Below are 21,968 nucleotides of genomic sequence, written 5' to 3' on the forward strand. Positions count from 1 at the left end.
AGATCTTTTTAGCTGTGGATGTGTTGAAACAACTATCTGTTTCACTGTCATTCTGTCTTTTTCCATGTGTTTATTCATTCTATGCACAAATGTATATTGCATGCCTAAAATTCATTCTCATATATATATACAGTATATTTTACTATTTTATTGATGACTCATTTAGAAACTAAATTTAACGTGTTTTATGCATTGTCAATGAATGATAGAACTTAATTTTAATAGCTTCTATTTAACATACTGCAATCTGAAGAAAGTAGTACAGCACAAATGACACATGCTGACGTTCAAAGAATTGTTGCAGTGCTAAAATGACAGTCTGTTGTTATGATAAAGGGAAGCACGCAGTATACAGTAGTGCTTCTTGTGTATTTTCTGAACATTCATGTAGAGAACTAGAACAAATCTGTTGCTTACCATCTCTAGGAATATTTCAATTATCCATTTTCACCTTGAACTGAGATGATCTTCATTCATATTTCCCAAAGGACTCAGCCTATTGAGTGATTGGATTTCTCTTTTCTGAAGCGCTTTGATGACAGTTTTCCTCGCAGCCCATAGGCTCAGTGGGTGAGCTGCACAGAAAGATTAGTGTTTGTGTTTTCACCTCTCTCCCAGACAAAGGTTTAAAGTGGAATAATAGCCAAGTGCATTATGCAACACAATAGAATTAGGAATTAGTGAAGGATTTTTTTTTTTTAAATGAGGCACCTTTTCCTTTTAATATTGTTCTGTGTTTTATTCTTGTATTATCAGTACTGAAAATTACATGTTGTCAAACAAATGTAGCCATCCGCATCCTCACATGACATATGAAAATTGTCTGGAATGACATTAATGGTTATTTGAAAGATCTTAAAACATTGATTGCCAGAACAGATGTGCAGTTTGGTTAGATCTGTATCATTAGACTCTTATGTTAGGACAAATACCGAAACTTGTGCAGTATGAATCGTAAACCTGGTTGGAGCACTGTGATTAAGATGTTGATTTGATCAGTGGTTTTGTAATGCTTTTAGATTTTTAACTGGTTTTCACATCATGCAGGTGCACTAACACCTCACGACTTAATGCCAAGTGCCATTAAGATCAAAATCTCAGTGCATTACTCAGCAACGAAATACTGTACCTGGAATAGCTCTTTCACCTTTTTGTGTACTGAGGCTGTTGATCTTAATCTCCAGATTCTATTGTGCTTGGTTCTTTCCTTGCCTGCGCCACCTCCAACTGGAAATTCAAACCCATGTGATTGTTTTTTCTTAAGACATACAGTTCCAGTCTGTTCTGTGCAGCAGTGTTAATGACTTCAGAAGTCCTGAAAACAGAGCCAGCCAATTCAGTAGTGATCCTCCCATAAACTTATACAAACAATTTATTCAGCTGAGAACATCTGGCTGTAGGCTCAAACAGTACTTCAGCTTGTGTTTTGGGTTCCACCAGTTTTCCACAAAGTAGCTTATTAAAATTGTGAAGGCTTATACTACTTAATGACTGAGAGGATAAAAATATCCCTTGAAAGCTGCCCCTCTATCATAAATCTTTTTTTTTAATTTCTTTTCCTATAGATGTGGAACATAACAGAGTGAAGAGATTTCTAAAAGGTTAAGGTATAGACAAGAATATGTTACTTTCCTTTTTGAACAGTAATAAGAAATATACTTACAGCCTTTTAACGGGGGGTTACACCCCTTCTTGTAATAATTGTAAATAAATGCAGTTTGAGTTTGGCAGCTCATGTCGTCTTTACTGATTAATTGTTTCTTACCAGGTTAAAATACAGTATATACTGTATGAAATATGGGTACATCCTTAATTTTGTCTGTGTTTTCTTTGACCTTAATTTCCCTTGCTTAAGAATGCATGTAATTTATCTTTATCCCTTGTAAAATGCGGAATAAACAAAGAAACCCAGTTAAATATGTTAAAATCTGTGTGTTAAAACAGGTGAACACTCAAATTCCACCTTGTTTCTTATTTAGTATTGAGCAGGACGTTGTTGTTTTCCCAGGGTGGTGTCATCTGTGGATGGGGGAAGACATAGACCACAAGATGTACAGGGTGTTATTCCTACAATATTGTCCTCTAGGGAGCAGCACAGTATTCACAGGCCTTTAAGAGGGTGATGATGTAATGTTCCTTGCGACTGAGCAAACCTCTTGTTTCCAGTGTCACATGTGGTTTCTCAGTATAATCCAGTGCCTAGTGCTGAAAGCGAGCCTGTTAGCCATGCTGTCTTCTTGACACCTACAGTCTTTGTAAACAGCTTCTCAGCTTCATTCTCACAGCGATTTGGAGTGGGTTGAGGGATGGGACAGGGAGTTGTTTCACACATTATCACGCTATTTATTTCTGGCAGGATTCTCGGTCCTGACATAGATTCTTTTTCGCAAAAATCCTTGGAGGAGATAGACCTGAAACTTGCTGTTAACCAAGAGTAAATGCTTCCTCTCAAAATATTGATCTGAATAAACGAAAGAAAGAAATTTAAGTATATATTCTCATGCTTAGACATCTCTTGTTTGAAACACTAAAGCAGGTCTCTGTGATTCACTACCTGGGGCGTAGTAATTACTATTTAGCTCTTGATTATTTTAGGTTATTTTTATGTAGTAGTATGTAAGTAGTATATAAGTAGAACAGGGAGTCATTGTAATAAAAAATAAGCAGGATGCTTCACAGTCCATAGATTTTAACACCATTTCAAGCCCTCATTTAATTAAACAAATGATTATTTTTCAGCTATTTTTAAGAGTTTCATGTGCAATATCATCTGAATGATCTTAACATTTTGAAAGATGTAAAAAATGTACCTAGAACAGATCTCACGATAATAGTTGATGCCTGAAAGCTGAATTCTAGCCAAAGGCAAATCATATTCAGTACTTTGAAAAATCTTTTAATAGTCTGAGCATTCTAATTGGAATGCAAACTAAAGGGAGTGAAATAAGATTTTCCTTTGATATGTGAAATAGGAGGCAAATAATCTTTTTTGGGTTATCAGGGCATCAAGCTCTTCTTTTGCGATTGCAGTCACGTTTTCTGTATGGACAAGAGTGTAATGTTTTAGTGTTCTGGGATCAAAGCATACAGTGAGGCTCTCTGTTTCACTTCTGGCCTGCTTTCCCCACTCTTTTTGTTCTTAAGCAATTTTGAGGTAGAATTCAAGTTTGCGCCTAATCAGTATTTTAACACCATGTTAAACTTGTTTTGAAAAATTCACCATTGTCCAAACACAGTGTACCTACAGTACTGATGTGTTCAGATTACTTGCTCATTTGTCCGGATTCTAACAAGGCAGAAGTGAGCGTGCATCATCATTTCTGTCATTCCTCACCGAAGGACTCAGGAATGTAAAGAATGCATGGAAATTACAGAATGTGTCACTTGTTTTATCGGAGCATCATGAATTGGGCCATTTTGAGGGATGTAAATGCGTAATTAAGTTCCAAGAGACAGAGCACATGTGCATAGTCATCCAGAATCACGTACTGTGCAATTTTTTTCAGACTTTTGTGTCTACAGTGCCAGTCATGGGAAGGAAGCAGATTTTATTGAGTTCTCAAATGGAAATGTTATTATACTGTAGCTGTTCTGTACCTGGCCACAGAACCATATTCATTTATTATTTAATAGTTTCTTGAATTTCTATAGAACGTTTCATCCCAAAGGATCTGAAAGCACTTTACATAGACAGTAGGAAGGAGAAACACTTCATCCACCACTGAAATGCAGCACTTGCACAGGTGATGTGAGGCTGTCATTATGTGCCAGCAGCCCCACGACGCAGAAACACTGGTTTCACACGCATCCTCACCAATGAAATGAAGGGGAAATTTTAGGAAGGTAAGATTGTACAAACTCAAAGTACAATTTATGAGGACACTGGGATTGACATCCCTACTATTTTGAAAAGCATCATGGGATCTTGTACAGTGTAGTGATCAGGACCTTTTCTTGAATTAATACCAACTAATGATGATGATGATGGTTATTATTATTTTTATTATTCCGTTTCATATCACATAAATTAATTTAAATTAAATTAATACAATAAATATTTTTTCTTTGACATTAAAAACACTGAAAGGCCCCTCAAGATCTTTTGAACCACGACTAATTTTGTACAGCCACAACTGGCTTGTGCAGCTTTTCTGAAAGTAAAAAAAGGGATTGCTTTTTTTATTTTATACAAATATTTGCTTTTCTGAATGCTTTTGAAAATAATCGGCTGTGCTGTGAAGGATGTGAAGGATTTTTTGAAATTGCTAAACCAGTGATTGATTAGTTGAATAATTCTGTAGTGTTCTGTCTTGCACCTTACTTTCTTGGCCTCCAAAACTAACTCCTAGAAACCTCCACAACTCACACCCTGGCAGTCCTGTTGCTTATGTTTCTTAAGTATCAGAAAAGCCACTAAGGAGACGAGTCCATTCTGCCCCTCATGCTCATTTAGTTCTGTTTCTCTGCTGTCCCATAGCCAGTACTGGTGGCTGTCCTCAATGGCTGCCTGAATTTTTTTCCACACACCTTGGGGTCAAGCCTTGTAGTCCATGAGTGCTTGACACTCACACACACCACTTTCACCCTGGGGATTCCCCAGCGAGCTGCACCACGTGTGCCAGGATGACATCAACGGCTTCAAAGCCGACAAAGCAGCCATTGTGCTGCTGGTTTTACTGGTGACAGACCTCCTGGGGTGTGCAGACTTCTTGAACCTCCCTTGGAAAAGGACAGTTTAGAGAGATCTAACCTTTGTGTCTTTGGGAAGTAGGAGGAAGCCCCGTGCAAAAGCTGGAAAAACATACTGGCCCCGCAGTCAGGTGCCCCAAGCTAGAACTGAACCCTGAGTCATGCTGCAGTGTAGCCTGACATTTCCTAACTCCTGTGCCTGGCTTTTCATTTCCACGGTGCTCTTCGTGCTGTGCTTTGTGCTATTAAACCCTAGACTGTACACAGTAGGACAGGGAGAGAATCAGTTTAAATATCTGCTTGGTATTGAAAATTAATGAAGACTTCTAAACATACAAGACCTTCAGTGAAAGTAAAGCTGTCCAGCATGTGACTTGATAGACCTGGCTTGTATTCGGCTGCGGCTTGCTCTTTCACGATGTAAGCTTTTTGCATGAGAAAAAAACAAATAGCATCTCTTCTTGTCTTGAAATCCTTATTTTTCTTGAAATCCATGGAGGGATTGTTCTGCCTATAAATATTACTCTCAGTTACTCAGATCAGTATCCAATTTTTAAAAGGATATCGAGAGATAGAATGCTATAAAAGCTGCTTCTTAAACCATACAGAATTTGACTTCCCCATCACTGTGGTTATTTAAGGCTGCACTCATCTTTAATTTGAATTTTACAGGCGTGTCCCTTGTTGATGGCAGGTAATCCTTAAAGAGCTTGGAACTGGGGAGACCTAGTCCTGCAGGGTTTATATCAAGGCAAACAATCTTTGTTTTGACCATTCGGACAAACACTGCAGATAATTAACTGGTTGCTCAGGTTAAATTAAATTCAGACTGTTCTACTGCACAGATGTTTAACAAAAAACAATTGACAAAAATCCATAAATTCTAGAAATAATTGTGTCTAATGTACTCTGGTCTTTAAAAATAAGTTTAGATTTTATTAACTTATATGTAGTTAAAAATATCGAAATCATTATGCCTCTGTTGACACCTTATTTTAATGTTACATAGTGATGTGACAAAAAGACAATAACAAGCAAAAATCAAGGGATACAGCTTTAATAAAATATGATAAGGCAACGCAGAATAAGCACAACTTTATTTTGTGATTATTAGGAAACAAGTTGAATTCCTCATTAGCCATTTGAAGTCCAATAGTTCCACATAAAATTGTGAAACTATTCTCAATAAAAAGAAAAGGCTTTATGGGTGCTACTGCTATGAAAAAGAGGAAATGTTTTAAAGGCTGAAGTCATTTGCAATAAATATAAAGCAACTTTCTCATTAGCCTCTAAAGATTTCTTTCCTTTTCCTTTTTAGTACTACCCAACCAGAAGTAGATAAAAGAGCAGGGCTCTTCAAAGCTCACTTTACAGTATGTTTGAGCATAAGTCTTTTCAAGTTGCCTGGTTTGCACGTGAAAACATTCTGAAAAGTTCTGAAGTTTTTTTGGTGAGCAGTTGAAACTTTTGTTGCAACAAAAGGCCACTTTGTTGACTCATACTGTAACATTGTGCAGGTTCACAAAAACAAACACAAAAAGAGGTGTGAAGTTCCATGCCTTTGAAATTAAACAGGGCAAAGAGATGAGCACAGCAGGGGAACTAAATGAATTGTGGTTGTACCTGAATTTACTTTTGAGTCCAGTACACAGTGAAGAATATCTTCAGATGGTTTTGGCACAAAACTTCCTGATCCACAGAAGAAATACAGTACTCCTTCTTTATACCGCAATCGCAGCATGAACTATTGTTATGGTACAAGGCAGAAGTAATTATTTTGGCTGTTATGCTGATGGGAGCTGTGATTAGCATTTCTGGACCCTAAACTCAGGCTTATCGCCTAGGTTTCTCCAGGTTACTCCAGTAAAATACTCAGCGGTTTAAAAGAGTACAAATGTAAGTCTTTGTGCATACAGTAAATGTGTCAGTTGATTAATTATATCAGTATCCTCGCTTACGTTTCATGGTGAAATACCCACCTGTACCTAGCCTGTAATCTTTGAGAGACAGTTTTGTATTCCTGTTTTTTCCTTCTGAGAACCTCTAATTACAGATGAATGCTGCAAGCATGTTTTATTCCCTGTCAAAAGGTTATTCTCTGAGTGAATTCTAGTGTTCAGTTGTGTATTTTCATTCAGAAGTGTGGCAGCAAAGCTAGTTTGATTAGTGTTAACAGGTCAAAATGCTGTTTAAAGCATATCATCAGAGCTCATATACTGTACCAAAGTATGTACAGTACCATTCCCTCCCCACTTCATTTTTTTCTCAGGTTTTCAGATTTTTTTTTCTTTTGGTATTAGAGTCCAGGGAACATGTTCAGCTTTCAGGACCAGGATTAAACAAAGTTTTCTGTGAAGGTGCTGAATAATGGCTTGGTGTCCCTGTGGAAAACCCTTGTAGCCCTTGTGCTGTGGAGGCTGAGCAAGGCGTTTGGCTGAGGGTTTTCACACTGTAATAGTGTGCCTCATGCTTGGGGTGCTCAGAGTGGTTGGGCTAATCTGTCAGTATAGTGTGTACTTGTGGATAAATATAGTACCGTAACTATGCCAGTGTGCATGTTGTACCTCGTCACACTGTGGTGCCTCAGCTAAAAATTCTTCCCTGACCTTCACTCTTGGAAGACATAGGCTGATCACAAGGCAAAGTGAGCTAAGGCACCAGCCTGTTACTTTAACAGAGGTTTGCATTGGCCGTGCTTATACAAGAATGCTCAGAGCTTTCTTGCTAAGATACAAATGGATTTCCTAAAGAAAAGGCTAACGGCAATTGAGGAGGAAGACCGTATGGAACAGTAGTGCTTGGGACTTATTGGATACTGTATCAAATGGAGGTTACTGCAGCCTGTTGGAGCAAGGCCAGTGTTATCAGCTTTATAAAAGGGCTGGGTAGGTACAGAGCTTGTGTTCTACACTATTCTCCCTCCTAACTGAGTGAGGGAGTTCACACTTTGGGGATTCCACAGAGGTTATATTGCAATATACTGTACCGTGGGGAACAGCTCTGTCTGCGCTCATTTGCTACAAATTTTGGTTAAATTCTGTAGAACAGCCCACGATGTTCTCATGTATTGCAGTGTGTTTATTTTGCAAGGATGGTATTTTTGGAATTCCCTGGTCTGTTTTCTGTTGTGGAGAGTCAAATGTGAAATAAGCCAGTTTATTTTTAGATTCGTTTCTGGTATTGTTTCCAGCGTAGGCTGTTAAATTAAGAAATTATAGTAGTATGAGGAACATAAATTAACTCAGAAGGTTTTCTGCATATTTGACATTCACGCAATGATGAGTTAAATGCAGTGCTGATTCAATGTTCTATTTTCTACATTTTTAAGAACTTTGAAAGGACCAGACTTCATTTGTGAAAGTTCCTCATCTACAACATATGATTTAAGATCAAATAAATTATTGTTTTCCTGTCTCACACAGAAATAAGAACAGCAAATTAAAAGATTAAATGAAATCAATTTATAGGCCAAATTAAAAGCAATAAGGTCTAGATATTTATTAGTAAACTGTCTAGGTACTTTAATGTGTCTGATACTTTTAAACTACACTGAGTACCATTAAAAATAAAATGGTGTTTGGTCTAATACTTATTTGTGGTACTTTAAAGCCCCTACGTTTATGTAAGGTTGGTTGTTTGTGTTACTAATGTAGCTTTTATTTATAACTACAGTAAAAGTAGACAAAATGTGTGAATAACAAGCAAGAGCAAGGTTAATTTTATTTTCTTTGTAATGAGTTCAGATTTCTGGTTAAAAAATCTGTATGTTTGTTATGTAGGTCTAGTTTGTTCAGATTTTGCGGAATTACACTTGGGATCTTTTAAGTCCATTTTTTACACACTGTAAATCATTGTTTACTGCCTTTCTTCGGCAGCGCCAAGGTGAATTCAGATGCGGAAAGTGAAAAGAGTTAACAGCCAAACCTTTGCAGGACTCGAACAAGTGCTTCATTTAGAAGACTTGAGCACATTTCTTCGCAGCGGAAGTTTGCTGCTACTTCTCATCCACTGAGTTTTACAAACTGTTGCAGCTATAACAAAATAAAGTTTATGCTGTACCTAGTGGCTTCTCAGAAACCAGAATTAATTCATTTTCTCATACTGCAGGTCGCTCTGAAAAGGATGGGTGTAGACAATAGAATAATTCCCTGATCCTTGAGGGCTGTAGTCCATTGTTTGTACAGATATTGTAAAATATAAGAACGGTTACTAACAAGAGGAAGCCACTCAGCCCATTGAGCCCATTTGCTTAGCAGCTTAAAGATAGTTAGCATTAGTACATTAGAATAGTAGTTATTCGTTTAAAATTCCATCTTCATCATAGGCAAGGTTTTAAATTAGTGCAGGTAACCGGGTGATTTTTTTCCACTGTGTTATTAAAGGCATGTAAGTAATAAACTAGAACTCTTTCTCGTTGTCAGTGTCAGTAATTATATATGGAAATTGGTGAGGTTGTAGAACGTCAGGAGATTAGCTGAACCAGAACGAGCGTGATATGACAAGTCATCCTAAACCCTTGGAATCGCTCACCTGCACAATAGGAGCCGCTGCTATCACTAGGGAAATTAAGACTTATTATTTGTCCCGAAGGTGATGATGTCACCTTCACTGCTGTCACAGAGGATTACAGTGGAAGGGCCATTAGCTGCCAGTGACAAAGCATAGGCAGGTCTAATAGAGGAATTCTTCTTGTTATAAGCAGAAATGCTATTCCTCATTTTGTAGAATAAGAATGACCAAATTTTAGATTTAACACCACAGCACAGTGAAGTGTTGGATGTAAATACATCCAGAAGACTGTAATCCTACTTTTAAAACATACTGCAAAATAATCACAGCTTTTGAGGTTCTGTGATCCAGTGTGCTTTAAATTGGGATTCGTTGCTGAGAAGTGGGTCTGATTGCCTTGGTCTCCAATGCTGCAAGTCCTATGGTTAACACAAAAGCCGTTTTCAGTAAACCAGATGTAAATTTGTAGCTTGTGTTGTTAGTTTTGTTTGTGTGAAATAAAAGCAAGTGCTAATCTGATAAATAAATTAAGAAAACTTGACTATTTTTCCTCTTTTCTGAACTTTCTAGGATATAGCATTGTCTTATTTTTCTGATTTTGGTTGTCAGATTTTATTACTATTATTACATTTTTTTTACGTTGCAGAAATCAGTCCCATAGTATCATTTTGTCATTTTAAGTAGAAAATAGAAACCAGTGGTAAAGTTGTAAGTTTGTTTTTCACTGCGACCCTTTACACTATAAAATGATAAATGGTTTGTTCTCGTCCATTTTTTAGGCTGTCTGGTTTGAATTCATATGATTGAGTATTGAACTAAAAAAGTGTTGAAGTTCAGCTTTGCACAGTGCGAAAACACACAAGCAGAGGTGCCAAAGGGAAAGTAGAAATCTAGCACTTGATTCACTTTTGCTTGGAGAGGGATTTATTCATATGCATAAGTGAAGATCCATCAGTTCAACTGTAAACTCACATGTAATTAGCTTTTAAAAATTCCAAATTGTTAATTAGTCACTCCACAACTTAAAAAAATATATTTTATCATACGCTCTTAACATATAAATGTTATTTATATCTTGTTTTATGTTTCAGACATTTAATTTCAGTTATTATACTGTATTTTTAAGCATCGAAGCACTGCATGGGTGGTATAGATTTCAGTGTCAGTATCTTATTTTATACCATAAACATTTAAAATGTATATTTATATTTATTGAGCTGTTTTAGCTTATTCTGTATTTTTAAACATTAGACAAATTTAAAATGGTCAATAACCATTTCAAGTTTTCAAAAATAGCTTAAGAGTATCTGTAGATATGTTCAGTTTCTATTTTTGTAACTGTAAGTAAAATACAAAAAGCAGCTTATGCACAGGAAAGAGTAGAGGAATTTATTGCCATATGTACATTGGAAATGAACCTGATCAAATGGCTGTAGACTGTAAATACACTTTGAAAGCCAATGACATCTTCATTTTAAAGCAGAAAAAAGTGAATGACCAGCTAGTGCTTATTTCATTTTCTTGCCCAAACGGAGGTTAAGTCAAACAAGTAGACTAGTAGAGCAAACACTATCACTAATATCAGTGTGGTAACATAGACTATTTTGTAAATAAAAGGCTGATCTATGTTTTAGAAACTGGTAAGCAAACTGATTTGGAGCTATCTCAGATAATATAAAGAATAAAGAACTACCAAAACGTTGACATAAGACTGCTGAAGATTTAACTGTTGCCCAAATTGTAAGCCTAGTACATGATGAATGTTTTTGTTTAAAAGATTCTTTTTCATTGTGGCAAAAGAGAAAAGAGCTCAGCCATCAGCCAGTGGAAATGAGCTTTGGTTTGACTCAGATCTTGATGTGACAAGGAGCCTGCAAAAGTTACACAAAGCTGAAATGCAAGCAGATCGCTCAGTGGCATAGATGTTTGCATTGTTTCCTTGCAGCGCTGGGGCCTAGAGTTCAATTTTTGAGGTGCTAGCTGCATGGAGCTTGTATCTTCTTCCCGTGGTCACGTGGGTGTCCTCTGGCTGCTCCAGGGTTTGCTCCTAAAATCTAAAAACATACTGGCAGGATAATTGGCGTCTGGGAAAGCTGGCCCTGGTGTGAGTGTGTCTGTGTTCTTGCGTCTGTGCGTCTGACCTAAGATGGACTCCCACCTTGCTCCCGTTGCTTAACTGGACAGACTCCAGCTGCCCCCGTGACTCTGTATTGGATCAAGTGGTGATAAAAAACATTTACAGTATGAATGAAATGCAAGCAATACAAATAGCAAAGTGAGATACAGAAAAGCCAAATAAACGGCGAACGCTAATATTTCCGTGTTTGTAGTGCAGCACTCACGGTGAATTTGTCTTTCTGTCCCGTTAGCCTCGCCGGTAGGTAACGGATACAGCAAGCCGCCCATTCCTCCAGCCTCCAGCACGCAGGGCGAGAAGGGACCTCCAGCCATGATGCCCATCAGCATCGACCCGGAGAGCAAGCCGGGAGAGTACATCCTCAAGAGCCTCTTCGCCAACTTCACCACGGTCTCCGAACGCAAGATCCGCATCATCATGGCCGAACCCCTGGTGAGCACGGGGCCGAATCAGACTTCTCAGTAGCCGCTGCTTTTCAGAATGACAGGACCACCCTGAGTATCTCTCAAATCTAGCCGATAGCTTACAAAGACTTATGGGTGCTTCTTTAAGTGCTTCTCCAAACCTAGTGAGTTTCTGTCATGAATCTTATTTTAATCTGTACAGAAAAACAAATTTCTTTCTTGTACAGCTCAATTCAACTTTCTGGCAAGCACGCATGTTAAAAATAAATGTAGAAGAAAGCAATATCAAGGTTATTAGGTTCCATAGCAGATACATCAGAAAACCCAGGAACCAAATGAGTACTGAGAAGTGATGCTAATACATTACAGGATTCACTGTCCTTTACAGTTGCTACTTATTTCTATTAAGAGAAATGCAGACTGAAGCAGAAAAAGAAAAAAATACATGTTCTATGGATTGAGAGGACACAAAATACCTTAATAATCAAAGGAAGGTTTGTGTTTAATAAGGCATAGCTGGAAATTAAGTGCCATGCTACAAGATTTGTTTTTTTGTGTAATTTTTTTGCCTGGGGTTGATAAGCTTTATACTAAAAGGGAAATTCTCTTGCAAAAGTGTTTCAGTTTCTGAGAAGTACTGTAATAACCTTAAGTTAAAACTTAACAAACCTTCTTGGAATGCTTTAGATTTATTGTATTACTTTCATGGATCATTGCCACATAATTTCAATAAAAAGAATAACTTAGTGATTAATAACACTTTTCTTTCACAAATGGTTAGACATCTGATTTATATCATGTATATTTAATAACTCTAAGATATCAGTCATAAACTGTTAGCTTCTAGTGCAGTTATTTTTTAAGGATTAGGGGTTTACTGTAAACTTTTCCCTGCATATAATTTTTTGACAGATGTTCAGGAGTAGTCAAAGGTTCAGGTGCCTTTGGGATACATATAAAGAATATTTTTGCATTATTCTTAAAAACTGTTAAAAAAGATCCTGGCTAGACCAGCTCATTACATTTTACCTTGACTTAAACAATTCTGTTACTGTTTGAAATGTAACAGTTAAGGAAACAGTGGTTTATAATGACTTAATAAAGCATTTATTTATTTAATGGTTTATATGTTATGATGGATTGTAGACAGACAGTGTTACCAGTCAGTTTGTTAGTGTCACCTCTAAATTATGTTTTTAAATGCCGGGAGCACCCATCTTAACTATAGACTTTGCAAAAATGCAAAAAAGAAAAATTAAAATATTAATATATATTTAAATATTTGCTGGATTATCATCAGAACAATGACAGATGCTTCCTTATATTGACAGCAGACTTATACAACCTGTCAACCCACTGAGTCTCTCTTCATGTGCAGATACTGCCTTTGTTTTGCAAGTTAACCTTCTCGGCTTCAGAACATTTTCCTCAAAGGTGGATTTGCAACCAATTTGCAACCCATGATTTCAGATTTTTGGCTTGCTTTGCAGTACAGTCATGCAAGATAAGTCACTGCCATTTCTTTAAATGTGGTTTATATACTGTGTGTATACAGAATGTGTGTGAATTAAACAATTGCTTTGTAATATTTTGACTATAAATAACTATGGCTTGTAAGGGATATGTAGTCTGATTTTATGATTATAATCATACTCAGACATTTGTTAGATTTCATTGGATTGATTCATGCACAGGTGGAGTTTGAACAAGTGTAGGCCATAGTTTTTGTTTCCAAATTGCAGTTGTAGTGATACAGAACAAATGTGTTTTGAGCACAGGCTATTAAATGTGACCCTCCATGTCAATTGGTCTGTGGTTTTTTCTCCGTTTGTGTGAAAACAGGACAGAGTGCCCAAAGTGTTCCAAACCCAATTCACCTATGTATGGAAAAAAATGGGATTAATTTCACTTCTTGTATCAGCTGACAAACTCCAAACCGACAGACTGGAAATACACCAGCCCTTGCTAGTCTCTTCAGTCTATTAAATCTTATTATAAGCTGCATACATCGAATCTTGAAGGCCAGTTTTTTTTTATTTTGGTTTATTGTTCATTTTGCCATTCAATCTGTTAAATCAGTTTTATTTCAGAATATTTCTCATATAGCACCAGTATTGATTTCTGTTAAGAGAATGTTCACGATCAATTTGCTGTGTTCCTCATTCAGAAAGCTTGCAAAAGAACTACATAGAATCATGACTGATTTATTAGGTTATAAATAATCATAGAAAACACATTAGGCTGAAAGCCATTAATGAACTTCCACCAGGGATCAGCTGTTCAGCTGTTTGATGGTATCAGAATCACATGACAGCATTGACCATGAGCTATCTGTTCACTTTTTCATGTCCTATCACTTTACAGCTGCTCTCACGCCTGTTAAACCCCTAAAACCTTTAGGTCTTCACAGATACAGTCAACATAGAAATACTCTATACATTAATATCACTAGAATGCAGAACATGAAATTGACAATGAACAATCAATTTAGTTCCCATCGCTTGTATTCAGGTTTCTTCTTTTTGTCTTCAATTGGCTAATCTGTAGCAGGGATTTGTGATTGTGTAGGGCTGTATTGTTCTTTGATTTAGGAAGTTTAGAAAGAAAAAAATCATAATATACAGTAGCTTGGGTGATTAATGCATCATGGGGCATGGAATTTGTTAGGCTGTTTCTCAGATGTAAAGCAATCTTTTAATCTTTTAAAAATCAATATAAAAACAACTCTTGTTGGCACTCAGCACTTTATCATAAAGAGACATCTTAGCATTGTTTTTGTTCAGTCTGGAGTACCAGTTGTGCTGTGCCTAGTGTTTCATCATGAGGAGGCAGATTTGTTTTTCATTTGGTGGAAATAAACAGTCTAGATGAGACAGACATGAGACATGGAGAAATGCAAGAAACAAAATGTCACTTCATATTGATTTCTGGCTGCTAAGCAGGATAGATGTTCAGAGAATTTTTAAATTAAATTCTCTTAACAGTGTTTGTAATAAAGGGAGCAGTTGATTTAGATTTTGAATCTGCAGTTTGTGCAGGAAAACATAAAAAAGATAAGTAAAAGATTAATTTAGTTAAAATGTTTAACTACCAAACAATGAAGCCAACAACACTTGAGAGATGCAAACCCTATCCATTTGCCTGTGTGCACCCTTCCTTAAACTCCCTTCTTCCTTAAACATAGTAGAATACTAAAGAAACCTGTTTCCCTCCTTAATGACTGGGCTGTCTGCTGTGTTCAGGACAAGAAAAGGCTTGGTAGGCAACGAAACTGTAATGTTGCCTACTTGTTCTCAAGTTCAATTTAGCTGAAACTTCTGACTCCCTCCCTCCCCTGCAGCTGCTAACGATAAAGCAGGATTTGTGGAAGGGTTCAACATTTTGTTTAAAGTGTCAGTTAGTCTCGTAAGACCACTTGACCTGAAGGCTGCCGAGATGTTTTATTTAGTCTACTCAACCTTAAACTGTAAAGGTTTTCTAAGCCATTAAGATCCATTTCACCTAAAAATGCCAAACTTAGGCACTTTAGAAATGATGAAAAAATCATAATGTGACACATTTGTTTGCTATCATGATGCTTTATGGTAATGTTTTCAATTGGTAATGTACAGTCTTAGTGAGCAGAATGTAACGATGTGTGGTCCTGCAAGCTTCATATATTACTTGTAGAGTAGTACAAAGGTTTGTTCCTGTCTTTTGGGAAGGCCATGTTTTAGGTAGTTGGTTAGTTAGCTGTCACTGGAGACTGGTTGATTCAGTGAATGGGGGAGAGGACAAACTTAGGCACTAAAATCTGTGATGGGTGGTGTTGGTTGAATTCGGAAAGATCAGCCGTCAGCAAAGCGTCGCCACTACCCTATGAAAGAAGCATAAACCAATCAGACTGTGTCCTGTTCCTTCCTCCAGTGGAAACTAGGGGCTGTTCTGAGTCCAGGCTTTTAGCTTCTGATAGAAGCTTGAGAAGCTTGATAGTAGGGAGGGATCTCAGTCTGGGTGTGTTAAAGTATAAATGTTTATTTTGAAATTACAATGATGCAATTTTTCAATAAAAGAAACGCCTAAGAAACCATTGCTTTCCACAGGACAAAGTGTGCAAGGAAGAGGCCCATAAATTGGTATATTTCAATGCCAACCTTTATTATCCTATTCAAGCAGGTGTCTGGCCTCCTCTACAGCAAAGCATTTCCTGTTATGCAGACATATTTGTTTTGTGTTGCAAGGCATGAGGAAATGTTCCCTGAAGCATTTAGTACATTCTTGTGATGTGCTAGGAAAGTTCTCCCTGAGCCTGAAGAAGTCCCCTGTTACAATTAATCCAATAGTTGGAACTGTGACTAACAGACCATGTTGTACATATTTTGTCAATTTAATTGCATTTGAATGCTAAATTATTGTGGTTGCGGGGATTGATAGTTACTGCTATTGCATATTAAGGGTTTGCCAATTAAAACAGAAAAAAACTCTTACTTTACACTGCTTTGTGAGGATTCTAGATAGACAACAACTGTCTGTTTTGTTTGTCCCACACAAAGAATTGTTTGCCCAGAACTGCGCACACTTAAAAAATTAATGCTCTAGATATTGTTCTATCCAAATGATCGCTAAGAATATTAAGGTGGCCCTTTCCTTTATAAAAAAAACTTTCTAAAATATATACCTATTGTAAAGAATCTCAATAAAGTTATTGAATGTATTGTATCAGGTAACTTTATTTGAAAATGACACAGCATTTTGCAATGCTCTGTAACTCAAAAATGTCCTTAATCAATATTTTTCCAGCATTCTCTTAGGATGAAAGCTTTCTCATTTTTTGGAGTTGAAAATAAATCCCAAGAGAATATTGAGGAGTCAAAATTAAAAGCTATGCTTTTGCTGAGGGTGTGAAATACAGTTCAATTGATAGATCTGGGCTAGCATACAGTCACTGTAAGGAGACTGAGATGAAGACAAATGGCTTTGTTTCAATTATGCCACTGTATCGGACAATTCAAAGTCAAGTACACAGAACAGCTAGTTCTTTAAAATGTTGATACATGCATTGGATAGAAATTTACCAATAGATTGTTAATAACAAGAAGTTTCAGATGAAAAGCTACATAAGTTTCAATTGTAACTGAGAAATGTTGAATTCTAGTTGCTGCTTCCAAACTCAAAAAGCATTGTAAATGCAGGTTTTTTATATTAATGAATTTGGTTGATGCTTGAAAAGCAACATCCATTTGTCCTAATGTATACAGCTGGACTTTTAACTGAAGCAATTTGAATGAAGCATGTCGCTTAAGGGTACAACACTAATGACCCACTTGGAATTCAAACCCACAGCTTCACAGTCATATGTTTGGAGCCCTAACAACTACTCCACTAGTGCCTCTCAAGGACAGCTTTATAAGTAAATAGGTATTTAATCACTGGTGATTACTGTTACAGCATTAATAGGATCTTGTGCATGCTACTGATTGTAGTACAAACTAATCCTGAAATATACTTTAATTCATGATTTATTTTTTATGTTATAAACTCAGAACTGACCCAGCAGTATGCAGGGCTAGGGACTTAAAATATTTTTCCAAACAACTGAAATAAGAGTTGGTTATTTTATGTAAATAGGTAATTTGTAATAAATTACAATTAATAGAGTTAACTAATAAAAGTTCATTTTAGAAACTGTTTTTAAAATCTATGTCTTGAATAGAACTGCAATTATTTCCTAGTGATATACAGTAAATTGTATATTTTCTGTAAAGTAATTTTATTGGTAGCTGTGTGACAATGCAACAGTAGCAGAACAAATTGGAAAGGTAGTTAGGAACATGTGCATAGTGACAAATTCAGGGTCACTCCATTTTCTGAATCCTATCGTTGAGTACATAAGCGTACTGGAACAATAATGCTTGGACAGATGACATTCCACTTATTCTAAACGGAAGACTTTCTTTTTTCACAGGACTTGGTTATTAGTTGTAATGCCTGCTACAGTATAACCAAATATATTGGGTTTTAAAACAATTCAAGTAATTAATTCTGAACTGTGGTCTTTGGTAATGATTACTTGCTAAAGTGCAGAACACTTCCTTTTACTAAAGACAGGTAGTTACAGTACATGACACCATTAATGTCATGCCACTTATGATACAGACTAACTATGAAAGTGCTATGGGCGTTAGCTGTAGTCTGTCTTTTGCAACTTAATTTTCAACAGGTATTTGAAAAGTAATAGGTAACTTGATGGAAAAAAGGTTAGAGGTTAGCCAGAGATATTATTAGAAGTGAGAATGTTTTGCTATTTATTATGTGCTATATATTCTAATAATCACAATAATTTATATTTATTATTGATAATAAATTGAGCTTTAATGCCTGTGCTTCAGCTACATTTAAAAACATACAGCTGCACTTATGTATATTGCATGAGGAAGTTGAACTCTTTTACTGTTGACCACACTTTGATTACTCTGTTTTACAACACTATGGCCCAGAGTAGTCTCTTCTTTTGCCTCTTTAGTGTACAGTATATGGTAATATGCGAATTAGAGATTGGAATAAACTGGAGAAAGCTGTCAGATAAGCCAATAGATATATTGGCAATACCCAAGTGACTGTTTTGGAGCTCTATAAAACTATTATGAAGGAAAACAGATAATGAGCAATGGAAGTTACATCCTTTATAGCAGCAGTACATACAGTACTTTTTTAAGTGTACTGAATCATTGTACTATTATACGTACTGTCTTGTTGGAATATCATTTTGTTTTTATTGTATTTTTCTACTTCTATGCATGTGTTTTGTCTAAGCTTGTCTTTAAATTGGTGATGGTTGTGATGCAATATTGGCAAATGAATTTCCCAAGTTTGGAATAATAAAGGTTTTCTAATCTAATCTAATTCTAATAACATATTATATATAATATCTAACATTCTATGTTCTATTTATTATATATTGTTTTTTTTAGGAAAAAACATTGACAAAATCCCTGCAGAGAGGAGAGGATCCACAGTTTGACCAAGTAAGACTCAATTTACTTGAAGTAATCTTTGTGTTTTACTTAACATGACTGAACAGATCCCAAAACACAAGAGCTAAAGATGTGCAGAATTCGGTTGTAGGTGTTACATTTCCAAAGTTCACCTTTCAGCTTTAAGTGTTGTTTCATGCCTGAGATGATATTTTATTTTGCAATTATTATACTTTATTGACTAAACAAATTATGATACTTTTGGTGTTCTGGCTGAATTGCAAGAGTGATCAACAAATCCTCTTGTTGTTGTCTCTTTCCCTCAATAAAACCCAGTGTTAGAATACTGAGTAGTCAAACCACAATGGGCTTTTATACTTAGGCATTTGAGTTACAGCTCTAAGGAACAGGTTAGTGTTAGCTGTTTTATATGTCTAATATTAATTGCCCAATGTTCTAGCACTTTAACTATAAAATGAACTATTTCTGAAGCTTTACAGCCCTGGCTGGATCTGAGTCCAATCTGACATTTTTTCACTGTAAAAAATGTAATTTTCCATTTCTGCTAAATTTCACTGGCTGACAGATATACTCCCGAATCAGATTTGCAACAGAATGTGCATCCTGATTCATCCCTGTGTGTGTAGATCTCCCAGAGCAACCCTAGCTAACATAAAAATTGGGGAAATTTCCTTTCACAGACAGTTTGCCTCTTGGGTGAAAGTGAATCTCTTGCAATGGGCTAAATTTTAGCTTTCCAAATCAGTTCATCAGATAAGGGTGTCTACTTTTCTACTAAAAGGTTTGCTGTACATTTTAGAATCCCATTGCTTTTTCACATTTAAAGAGAGGAGCAAATATTGTTTCTTTACCTCATTGTCTGTGAATACAATAAAGAAATAATATTAAATTTCACCATCTAATGGTATACGGCTCAACAGATCCATTGACAGTGAATTAGTGTGTAGCCATTAATGTTACTAATCAGAATTAAACTGCTCTCTTGATATTCCTGAAAGAAGATTGGGGCAATATGTTTAAGGCTTTCACAAATACACATAGTGACTTTTAGTGACAGGTGGGGTAAGCATATGTGCTCTGTATGAATAAATGTTCATACTGTATGTACATATATATTTTAAAAAGCATACTTATAAGTCAATAGTTTGTGCACACAGAAAAGACCTTTGAGACATGGCTAGAGCAAGGAGACCTGGTTTTAGAGACCTGATATGCTCTGGGTGTATGGAGCTCATTGATGAGAAAAGAAAATGATCATTCATGGCAGCAGGGGTGTATGTGTGCGTATGTCTGCTGCCTTTTCAGCTGCAGCACAGAGCCAGGATTCATCCCCTGTGCTGTGCAGAATGAAGGGTCCGCTGTTTGGAGCACGGTCTGGCCAGACTCCCCTCCCTTCCTGTTCGCTGCTCTGGATCCCTGTCTCTACCCACCCTTCCTTCCTGCCTTGACTTAAAGAACACACAGGCCACCTCATGAGCACCCTTCATAGTCATACTCACTGCTAGACCTTGTGGAGGGGACCTGAAGGCTTAACAGTTTCAGTATCCACAAAATGATTCTTCTGTCTGGCTGTGTTTGTACAGTACTGTATGTCTTCCTCTATGCACTTCTGTTACCTATCCAACTGTAAGTCTGACTGTTGCTGTTTTAGCCTCATGCCTGCAGCTGGCATAGCCCACAACGCTCTACATGTCTACATTTCTGTTGCTTCCTTCACTTGCCAAAGACTCACACATCTCTATTAAACTTAAATACTTCTGGTTCTGCAACATGTGCTTGCCAGTAGAAACCTGACTCAGTTTTTTAGTGAAGGAAGTAAGCACAAGTGAGTAAAATGAAAGCACAAAGTAAGCGTAGGTAGTCATACTAGCATGTTTACATTAAAGAGTGTTCTTTAAAAATTAATATCTCAGAAAGATTTCGTACCTCGTAAACATGGTAAAATTTAGGAAACACAGGCTTTTGAATTAGGAATTACAAGGATGATTAGGAGGATTTATTAACTGTTTAGAGTTCAGCCAAAGAGTCTATCCTAGCAAGCAATGGTAGCAAGGCAGGGTACCCCCTGGATAGGAAGCCAGTCTGTTGCAGGGCAGACACACACACACCACAGTCAATTTTCCCAGAAGCCAATAGGCCTACCAGTATGTTTTTGGACAGTGGGAGGATACTGGAGCCATCTGTTTTACCCCAACATTGAATTTCTTGTGTTTGTTTTGTCTTGTTATGTAGCTCATCAGCACCATGAGTTCCCTGGCAGAATACTGTCTGCCTTCCATCCTGCGCACTTTGTTTGATTGGTATAAACGACAGAATGGACTAGAAGATGAGTCGCACGAATACAGACCAAGAGCCAACACTAAGTCTAAAAAGTAAGGTTTTCACCACTTATTTAATTTTATTTTTTAATTCAGGTAGGCTTTTTCCAAAACTCTTTAACATGACACAATATAAGGGCAGCACATGTTTTGCTGAGATCATTTTTATGTTAGAGTAGTTGTTATATTGAATGAGTTGGGAAGGCATGGGCTTTTAACATAAATCCTTTAATATTAAAACTACATCCAGCTATTGTGTCTGATTGATTATTTATTCTCCGTCCGGAGATTTTTAGCTGCAGAGGAACTGTTATCTTGATTCAATAGTAACATCATATCAAAGATGATTGTTGGGTGGTCCATGTCAATCACACTGTGAGCACATGATGCTGTTAGTCCAGGACTGGTTAAGAACTATGTTCAAGGCTTCATCTTTGATGGTATCGCTCAAAAAGACCCAAACATCCAACAGCTAACTAGTGAGGGCAGTTATTGGTTGGTGTCAGTTTCCTTAACGATATAGTTAACATTAGATAAATCCCAAAATACTGAATAACAGGGCAATTAAAATAAATATTTTCAAACACTTTCTTCCCTTAATATTGCCATCTAATTGAATATTGTTTTGAATGATTTCCGTGATTCAAATTATTAATTATCTAATAAACGTATTAAAAGATACATACTGAGTATCAGTAATATTCTGCATTACATTGTGCAGCGAACTCATTAGGTAAATCAGATAATGTATCTCAGTTTTACCTGAACCTGAAATGGGAGTAGTACATTATTTGGCAGTTCAGTGTTCCAAGCACATTTTACTTCATTCTCTGTGATTGTGATTCAGACACAAGAATATAATTTGGGTAACGGCCCATATTTTACACAGGTGTGTGGCCACGTTAATTTTAAACGTAATAACCACATATTTTTCACC

At 36.6% G+C, this 21,968-nt stretch overlaps 1 protein-coding gene across 10 annotated transcripts in view; it reads left to right on the forward strand.

Moving 5' to 3' along the window:
• The window catches only part of fryb (furry homolog b (Drosophila)), a 115,186-nt gene that overhangs the window by 24,420 nt on the left and 68,798 nt on the right, over positions 1-21,968 (forward strand). For 9 of the 10 annotated variants that reach the window (XR_011189629.1, XM_069190145.1, XM_015341861.2 and 6 more), the window contains exons 2-4: positions 11,568-11,767; positions 18,690-18,743; positions 20,946-21,085. Coding sequence is in view for 9 of the 10 variants with exons in the window: in XM_015341861.2 (XP_015197347.2) it covers positions 11,568-11,767; positions 18,690-18,743; positions 20,946-21,085 (394 nt within the window). In the remaining variant the exon portion in view is untranslated. Of the gene's footprint in view, positions 1-7,268; positions 7,575-11,567; positions 11,768-18,689; positions 18,744-20,945; positions 21,086-21,968 lie in introns of those variants that run through there. The other variant, XM_069190144.1, reaches the window with a different exon arrangement.

Source organism: Lepisosteus oculatus, chromosome 5 (genome assembly GCF_040954835.1).
Source record: "Lepisosteus oculatus isolate fLepOcu1 chromosome 5, fLepOcu1.hap2, whole genome shotgun sequence".
Lineage (NCBI taxonomy): Eukaryota > Metazoa > Chordata > Actinopteri > Semionotiformes > Lepisosteidae > Lepisosteus > Lepisosteus oculatus.